The sequence below is a fragment of the Geotrypetes seraphini genome, chromosome 11, assembly GCF_902459505.1.
Source record: "Geotrypetes seraphini chromosome 11, aGeoSer1.1, whole genome shotgun sequence".
NCBI lineage: Eukaryota > Metazoa > Chordata > Amphibia > Gymnophiona > Dermophiidae > Geotrypetes > Geotrypetes seraphini.
In genome coordinates this window covers 1,003,778-1,013,498 of record NC_047094.1, presented here as the reverse complement: position 1 = coordinate 1,013,498, position 9,721 = coordinate 1,003,778, and the positions used below count along the sequence as shown (strand labels likewise).

Here is a 9,721-nt window from a genome sequence, read left to right as displayed (position 1 = left end):
AGATTGGCTGCCGCGGCTGGAGACTTGCAGCCAAAATGGATTTGTCAGCGACGCCGGCCCTGCTTGCGCGATGGCTAAAAATTTACAGTGGGTGCTTTGTTCAGTGATAAGAGAAAGGGCTGCAGACATGGGCAAACTAGCCAGTCTGATGAAGACGACATCTGAACCACTGGTATCTACTCATCTTAAGTTTCTCACTTGGAAAGTGGTCTTCTTGATCTCTATCACTTCCACTCATGGAGGAGTGAATTTCAGGCTTTGGTTTCTGACCCATGACTGGACTTCACCTCAACTCTTCAGTCGCAAAGTTTCTTAAAACTTAAAATGACAGTTTACTTTTAACATTGGGATGATATCACCCACATGTGAGAATATCTGCCTGCTGTCCCTGGATAATAATGAAAGAGTGACCTGGGCAATAGATCTGGTGGGGAGTGCACTAGCACAGTACGTGAAGTTGATACATTTGAGCGGGAAACCATGCTCACATGCACGAGGCTTTCCTAGAACTAAGGAGGCGAACTTGCTAGGTCACCGTGACGTCAACCCTTCAGCGCGGTCCAAGGGGAAGTGCTTGTGCGCGGCCAGCCACTGTAGTAACTGGGAGTGCAGTGCGCAGGCGCAACCGGAAGTTCCCGCCCCGCCCTTGCTCTGCCGCAGCCGGCTTTTGCCGTGGGCCGGAGTGCGCAGGCGCAAGCGCCGATTCTGACCCGCTCGGCCCATGCCCCCGGCCGCCGCCGCCATGTCCGAGGTGCCGGGGGCCCCCGCCGCCTCCCTCGCTCCAGGCAAGGAGAAGAAGTCCCTGGGCAAGCGGCTCTTCCGCCGCACTTCGGCGCGCTCCCTCGGCGGCCTCATGGGCCGCGTGTTGCGGACTCTTAGCGCCCTCTCACACCTGAGCTCGGAGCCCGAGGAGGTGGAAAGCGCGCCCCCCGCCCCGGCCCCCCCGCCGCCGCGACCGCCCCCCCGCGACCGCGTGCCCGGCGTGGCGGGGCTGCGCAACCACGGCAACACCTGCTTCATGAACGCCGTGCTGCAGTGCCTGAGCAACACCGAGCTCTTCGCCGAGTACCTGGCGCTCGGGCAGTACAAGCGCGCCCCCGACGCCGCCGACCCCGACGCCAACGGCTTCGTGCAAAGCCGCGGTGAGGTGACCGAGCAGCTCGCCGGCCTCCTGCGGGCCCTCTGGACTCTGGAGTACACGCCGCAGCACAGCCGCCAGTTCAAGGTGAGCCCCCCATCCCTCTCCCGAACCACCATTGCCACAGACACTCCACGCACCCAGTCCTCCTTCATGTGCCACTGACAGCACTGCCACACATAACCCTGTCCCCAAATGCCCTCTCGACTGTCACTCTGCGCCAATGACCCCTCTCAAGTGCCACTGCCACACATAACCCTGTCCCCAAATGCCCTCTCAACTGTCACTCTGCGCCAATGACCCCTCTCAAGTGCCACTGTCACCACAAAACCCTGTCCCCAAATGCCCTCTCGACTGTCACTCTGCGCCAATGATCCCTCTCAAGTGCCACTGCCACACATAACCCTGTCCCCAAATGCCCTCTCAACTGTCACTCTGCGCCAATGACCCCTCTCAAGTGCCACTGTCACCACAAAACCCTGTCCCCAAATGCCCTCTCGACTGTCACTCTGCGCCAATGATCCCTCTCAAGTGCCACTGCCACACATAACCCTGTCCCCAAATGCCCTCTCAACTGTCACTCTGCGCCAATGACCCCTCTCAAGTGCCACTGTCACCACAAAACCCTCTCCCCAAATGCCCTCTCGACTGTCACTCTGCGCCAATGATCCCTCTCAAGTGCCACTGCCACACATAACCCTGTCCCCAAATGCCCTCTCAACTGTCACTCTGCGCCAATGACCCCTCTCAAGTGCCACTGTCACCACAAAACCCTGTCCCCAAATGCCCTCTCGACTGTCACTCTGCGCCAATGATCCCTCTCAAGTGCCACTGCCACACATAACCCTGTCCCCAAATGCCCTCTCAACTGTCACTCTGCGCCAATGATCCCTCTCAAGTGCCACTGCCACACATAACCCTGTCCCCAAATGCCCTCTCGACTGTCACTCTGCGCCAATGACCCCTCTCAAGTGCCACTGTCACCACAAAACCCTGTCCCCAAATGCCCTCTCGACTGTCACTCTGCGCCAATGACCCCTCTCAAGTGCCACTGCCACACATAACCCTGTCCCCAAATGCCCTCTCAACTGTCACTCTGCGCCAATGACCCCTCTCAAGTGCCACTGTCACCACAAAACCCTGTCCCCAAATGCCCTCTCGACTGTCACTCTGCGCCAATGACCCCTCTCAAGTGCCACTGTCACCTCAAAACCCTCCCCCCAAATGCCCTCTCAACTGTCACTCTGCGCCAATGACCCCTCTCAAGTGCCACTGTCACCACAAAACCCTGTCCCCAAATGCCCTCTCAACTGTCACTCTGCGCCAATGACCCCTCTCAAGTGCCACTGTCACCACAAAACCCTCTCCCCAAATGCCCTCTCAACTGTCACTCTGCGCCAATGACCCCTCTCAAGTGCCACTGTCACCACAAAACCCTGTCCCCAAATGCCCTCTCAACTGTCACTCTGCGCCAATGACCCCTCTCAAGTGCCACTGTCACCACAAAACCCTGTCCCCAAATGCCCTCTCGACTGTCACTCTGCGCCAATGACCCCTCTCAAGTGCCACTGTCACCACAAAACCCTCTCCCCAAATGCCCTCTCGACTGTCACTCTGCGCCAATGACCCCTCTCAAGTGCCACTGTCACCACAAAACCCTGTCCCCAAATGCCCTCTCGACTGTCACTCTGCGCCAATGACCCCTCTCAAGTGCCACTGTCACCACAAAACCCTCTCCCCAAATGCCCTCTCGACTGTCACTCGGCGCCAATGACCCCTCTCAAGTGCCACTGTCACCACAAAACCCTCTCCCCAAATGCCCTCTCGACTGTCACTCGGCGCCAATGACCCCTCTCAAGTGCCACTGTCACCACAAAACCCTGTCCCCAAATGCCCTCTCGACTGTCACTCTGCGCCAATGACCCCTCTCAAGTGCCACTGTCACCTCAAAACCCTCTCCCCAAATGCCCTCTCAACTGTCACTCTGCGCCAATGACCCCTCTCAAGTGCCACTGTCACCACAAAACCCTGTCCCCAAATGCCCTCTCAACTGTCACTCTGCGCCAATGACCCCTCTCAAGTGCCACTGTCACCACAAAACCCTCTCCCCAAATGCCCTCTCAACTGTCACTCTGCGCCAATGACCCCTCTCAAGTGCCACTGCCACACATAACCCTGTCCCCAAATGCCCTCTCAACTGTCACTCTGCGCCAATGACCCCTCTCAAGTGCCACTGTCACCACAAAACCCTCTCCCCAAATGCCCTCTCAACTGTCACTCTGCGCCAATGACCCCTCTCAAGTGCCACTGCCACACATAACCCTGTCCCCAAATGCCCTCTCAACTGTCACTCTGCGCCAATGACCCCTCTCAAGTGCCACTGTCACCACAAAACCCTCTCCCCAAATGCCCTCTCGACTGTCACTCGGCGCCAATGACCCCTCTCAAGTGCCACTGTCACCACAAAACCCTCTCCCCAAATGCCCTCTCGACTGTCACTCGGCGCCAATGACCCCTCTCAAGTGCCACTGTCACCACAAAACCCTGTCCCCAAATGCCCTCTCGACTGTCACTCTGCGCCAATGACCCCTCTCAAGTGCCACTGTCACCTCAAAAACCCTCTCCCCAAATGCCCTCTCAACTGTCACTCTGCGCCAATGACCCCTCTCAAGTGCCACTGTCACCACAAAACCCTGTCCCCAAATGCCCTCTCAACTGTCACTCTGCGCCAATGACCCCTCTCAAGTGCCACTGTCACCACAAAACCCTCTCCCCAAATGCCCTCTCAACTGTCACTCTGCGCCAATGATCCCTCTCAAGTGCCACTGCCACACATAACCCTGTCCCCAAATGCCCTCTCAACTGTCACTCTGCGCCAATGACCCCTCTCAAGTGCCACTGTCACCACAAAACCCTCTCCCCAAATGCCCTCTCAACTGTCACTCTGCGCCAATGACCCCTCTCAAGTGCCACTGTCACCACAAAACCCTGTCCCCAAATGCCCTCTCAACTGTCACTCTGCGCCAATGACCCCTCTCAAGTGCCACTGTCACCACAAAACCCTCTCCCCAAATGCCCTCTCAACTGTCACTCTGCGCCAATGACCCCTCTCAAGTGCCACTGTCACCACAAAACCCTGTCCCCAAATGCCCTCTCAACTGTCACTCTGCGCCAATGACCCCTCTCAAGTGCCACTGTCACCACAAAACCCTGTCCCCAAATGCCCTCTCGACTGTCACTCTGCGCCAATGACCCCTCTCAAGTGCCACTGTCACCACAAAACCCTCTCCCCAAATGCCCTCTCGACTGTCACTCTGCGCCAATGACCCCTCTCAAGTGCCACTGTCACCACAAAACCCTGTCCCCAAATGCCCTCTCGACTGTCACTCTGCGCCAATGACCCCTCTCAAGTGCCACTGTCACCACAAAACCCTCTCCCCAAATGCCCTCTCGACTGTCACTCGGCGCCAATGACCCCTCTCAAGTGCCACTGTCACCACAAAACCCTCTCCCCAAATGCCCTCTCGACTGTCACTCGGCGCCAATGACCCCTCTCAAGTGCCACTGTCACCACAAAACCCTCTCCCCAAATGCCCTCTCAACTGTCACTCTGCGCCAATGACCCCTCTCAAGTGCCACTGTCACCACAAAACCCTGTCCCCAAATGCCCTCTCGACTGTCACTCTGCGCCAATGACCCCTCTCAAGTGCCACTGCCACACATAACCCTGTCCCCAAATGCCCTCTCAACTGTCACTCTGCGCCAATGACCCCTCTCAAGTGCCACTGTCACCACAAAACCCTGTCCCCAAATGCCCTCTCAACTGTCACTCTGCGCCAATGATCCCTCTCAAGTGCCACTGCCACACATAACCCTGTCCCCAAATGCCCTCTCAACTGTCACTCTGCGCCAATGACCCCTCTCAAGTGCCACTGTCACCACAAAACCCTGTCCCCAAATGCCCTCTCGACTGTCACTCTGCGCCAATGATCCCTCTCAAGTGCCACTGCCACACATAACCCTGTCCCCAAATGCCCTCTCAACTGTCACTCTGCGCCAATGACCCCTCTCAAGTGCCACTGTCACCACAAAACCCTGTCCCCAAATGCCCTCTCGACTGTCACTCTGCGCCAATGATCCCTCTCAAGTGCCACTGCCACACATAACCCTGTCCCCAAATGCCCTCTCAACTGTCACTCTGCGCCAATGATCCCTCTCAAGTGCCACTGCCACACATAACCCTGTCCCCAAATGCCCTCTCGACTGTCACTCTGCGCCAATGACCCCTCTCAAGTGCCACTGTCACCACAAAACCCTGTCCCCAAATGCCCTCTCGACTGTCACTCTGCGCCAATGATCCCTCTCAAGTGCCACTGCCACACATAACCCTGTCCCCAAATGCCCTCTCAACTGTCACTCTGCGCCAATGACCCCTCTCAAGTGCCACTGTCACCACAAAACCCTGTCCCCAAATGCCCTCTCGACTGTCACTCTGCGCCAATGACCCCTCTCAAGTGCCACTGTCACCTCAAAACCCTCTCCCCAAATGCCCTCTCAACTGTCACTCTGCGCCAATGACCCCTCTCAAGTGCCACTGTCACCACAAAACCCTGTCCCCAAATGCCCTCTCAACTGTCACTCTGCGCCAATGACCCCTCTCAAGTGCCACTGTCACCACAAAACCCTCTCCCCAAATGCCCTCTCAACTGTCACTCTGCGCCAATGACCCCTCTCAAGTGCCACTGTCACCACAAAACCCTGTCCCCAAATGCCCTCTCAACTGTCACTCTGCGCCAATGACCCCTCTCAAGTGCCACTGTCACCACAAAACCCTGTCCCCAAATGCCCTCTCGACTGTCACTCTGCGCCAATGACTCCTCAAGTGCCACTGTCACCACAAAACCCTCTCCCCAAATGCCCTCTCGACTGTCACTCTGCGCCAATGACCCCTCTCAAGTGCCACTGTCACCACAAAACCCTCTCCCCAAATGCCCTCTCGACTGTCACTCTGCGCCAATGACCCCTCTCAAGTGCCACTGTCACCACAAAACCCTGTCCCCAAATGCCCTCTCGACTGTCACTCTGCGCCAATGACCCCTCTCAAGTGCCACTGTCACCACAAAACCCTCTCCCCAAATGCCCTCTCGACTGTCACTCGGCGCCAATGACCCCTCTCAAGTGCCACTGTCACCACAAAACCCTCTCCCCAAATGCCCTCTCGACTGTCACTCGGCGCCAATGACCCCTCTCAAGTGCCACTGTCACCACAAAACCCTCTCCCCAAATGCCCTCTCAACTGTCACTCTGCGCCAATGACCCCTCTCAAGTGCCACTGTCACCACAAAACCCTCTCCCCAAATGCCCTCTCAACTGTCACTCTGCGCCAATGACCCCTCTCAAGTGCCACTGTCACCACAAAACCCTCTCCCCAAATGCCCTCTCAACTGTCACTCTGCGCCAATGACCCCTCTCAAGTGCCACTGTCACCACAAAACCCTCTCCCCAAATGCCCTCTCAACTGTCACTCTGCGCCAATGACCCCTCTCAAGTGCCACTGTCACCACAAAACTCTCTCCCAAAATGCCCTCTCAACTGTCACTCTGCGCCAATGACCCCTCTCAAGTGCCACTGTCACCACAAAACCCTCTCCCCAAATGCCCTCTCGACTGTCACTCTGCGCCAATGACCCCTCTCAAGTGCCACTGCCACACATAACCCTGTCCCCAAATGCCCTCTCGACTGTCACTCTGCGCCAATGACCCCTCTCAAGTGCCACTGTCACCACAAAACCCCTGTCCCCAAATGCCCTCTCGACTGTCACTCTGCGCCAATGACCCCTCTCAAGTGCCACTGTCACCACAAAACCCTCTCCCCAAATGCCCTCTCGACTGTCACTCTGCGCCAATGACCCCTCTCAAGTGCCACTGTCACCACAAAACCCTGTCCCCAAATGCCCTCTCAACTGTCACTCTGCGCCAATGACCCCTCTCAAGTGCCACTGTCACCACAAAACCCTCTCCCAAATGCCCTCTCGACTGTCACTTGGCACCAATGACCCCTCTCAAGTGCCACTGTCACCACAAAACCCTCTCCCAAAATGCCCTCTCAACTGTCACTCTGCGCCAATGACCCCTCTCAAGTGCCACTGTCACCACAAAACCCTCTCCCCAAATGCCCTCTCAACTGTCACTCTGCGCCAATGATCCCTCTCAAGTGCCACTGTCACCACAAAACCCTGTCCCCAATTGCCCTCTCGACTGTCACTCTGCGCCAATGACCCCTCTCAAGTGCCACTGCCACACATAACCCTGTCCCCAAATGCCCTCTCAACTGTCACTCTGCGCCAATGACCCCTCTCAAGTGCCACTGTCACCACAAAACCCTGTCCCCAAATGCCCTCTCGACTGTCACTCTGCGCCAATGACCCCTCTCAAGTGCCACTGTCACCACAAAACCCTCTCCCCAAATGCCCTCTCGACTGTCACTCTGCGCCAATGACCCCTCTCAAGTGCCACTGTCACCACAAAACCCTCTCCCCAAATGCCCTCTCAACTGTCACTTGGCACCAATGACCACTCTCAAGTACCACTGTCACCACAAAACCCTCTCCCCAAACGCCCTCTCAATTGTCACTCGGCACCAATGACCCCTCTCAAGTGCCACTGTCACCACAAAACCCTGTCTCCAAATGCCCTCTCGACTCACTCTGCGCCAATGACCCCTCTCAAGTGCCACTGTCACCACAAAACCCTGTCCCCAAATGCCCTCTCGACTGTCACTCGGCACCAATGACCCCTCTCAAGTGCCACTGTCACCACAAAACCCTGTCCCCAAATGTCCTCTCGACTGTCACTCTGCGCCAATGACCCCTCTCAAGTGCCACTGTCACCACAAAACCCTCTCTCCAAATGCCCTCTCGACTGTCACTCGGCGCCAATGACACCTCTCAAGTGCCACTGTCACCACAAAACCCTCTCCCCAAATGCCCTCTCGACTGTCACTCGGCGCCAATGACCCCTGTCAAGTGCCACTGTCTCCACATAATCCTCTCCCCATATGCCCTCTCAACTGTTACTCGGCGCCAATGACCCCTCAAGTGCCACTGTCACCAAAAAACCCTCTCCCCAAATGCCCTGACTGTCACTCGGCGCTAATGACCCCTGTCAAGTGCCACTGTCTCCACATAACTCTGTCCCCAAATGCCCTCTTGACTGTCTCTCGGCACCAATGACCCCTGTCAAATGCCACTGTCTCCTCATAACCCTCTCCCCAAATGCCCTCTCAACTGTCACTCTGCGCCAATGACCCCTCTCAAGTGCCACTGTCACCACATAGCCCTCTCCCCAAATGCCCTCTTGACTGTCACTGCGCCAATGACCCCTCTGAAGTGCCACTGTCACCACATAACCCTTTCCCCAAATGCCCTTTTGACTGTCAGTCGGCACCAGTGACCCCTCTCAAGTGCCACTTTCGCCATATAACCCTCTCCCTGTGTGCGGTCTCAACTGACACTGCACCAGTGACCCCTCTCAAGTGCCAATGTCACCACATAACCCTGTCCCCAAATGCCCTCTCTACTGTCGTATGTGCCGCCATCCCTCTCCTTGAGTACCATCTCAATTGACACACTGCGCCAATCACTCCTCTTAAGTGCCACTGTCACCAAATAACCCTGTCTCCAAGTGCCCCCTCTACTGTCACTCTGTGCCAATGACCCCTCTCAAGTGTCACTGTCACCACATTACCCTTTCCCCGAGTGCCCTCTCAACTGTCTCTCTGCGCCAATGACCCCTCTCAAGTGCGACTGTCACCACATAACCCTGTCCCCGAGTACCCTCTCAACTGACACTCTGCGCCAATGACCCTTCTCAAATGACACTGTCACCACATAACCCTGTCCCTCTCTACTGTCGTATGCCGCCGACCCCTCTCCCCGAGTGCCATCTCAATTGACACACTGCGCCAAAGACCCCTCTCAAGTGCCACTTTCTCCACACAACCCTGTCCCCGAGTGCCCTCTCTACTGTCACTCTGCGCCAATGACCCGTCAAGTGCCACTGTCTCCACATAACCCTGTCCCTGAGTGTCCTTACTGTCACTCTGTGCCAATGACCCCTTTCAAGTGCCACTGTCGCCACATAACCCTGTCCCTGAATACCATCTCTTCTGTTGTATGTGCCGCTGACCCCTCTGTCTTGGACTTTTCCTTTCTTTATATAGATATGATTTGTAGTAGGGGATTGCTACGAACAGATCCTTTGAAGCTAACACAGTAATCAGATTACCCTGGTGACCTTTACAGCTATTCAGCCTTTCTCACATAATGTAATTAACACCTATCGTATGTACTCAAATATAAACCAACCTGAATATAAACTGATATAACCTTTTTCCCCCCAAAAAAGGAGGAAAAATGTTGACTCGAATTTAAACCGTGGGGAGGGGTTTTAATATTGAAGTGCAGTACCTTGCCCTGCCAGGCTCTGCACCCTGTTCCTCCTCCCTCGCTGCTCTGCCAGGTTCTGAATTAGAGAGTTGTGCGGGGACATAAATCCCACCCGTCCCCACCTGTCCCCGTGAGGA

At 56.0% G+C, this 9,721-nt stretch overlaps 1 protein-coding gene across 4 annotated transcripts in view; it reads left to right on the top strand.

The window, feature by feature from the left end:
- The first annotated feature begins 606 nt into the window (after positions 1-606).
- Positions 607-9,721, top strand: part of USP31 (ubiquitin specific peptidase 31) — a 377,558-nt gene continuing 368,443 nt past the window's right edge. For all 4 annotated transcript variants that reach the window (XR_004536457.1, XR_004536456.1, XR_004536455.1 and 1 more), the window contains exon 1: positions 607-1,225. Coding sequence is in view for 1 of the 4 variants with exons in the window: in XM_033914358.1 (XP_033770249.1) it covers positions 722-1,225 (504 nt within the window). In the remaining 3 variants the exon portion in view is untranslated. The remainder of the gene's footprint in view (positions 1,226-9,721) is intronic.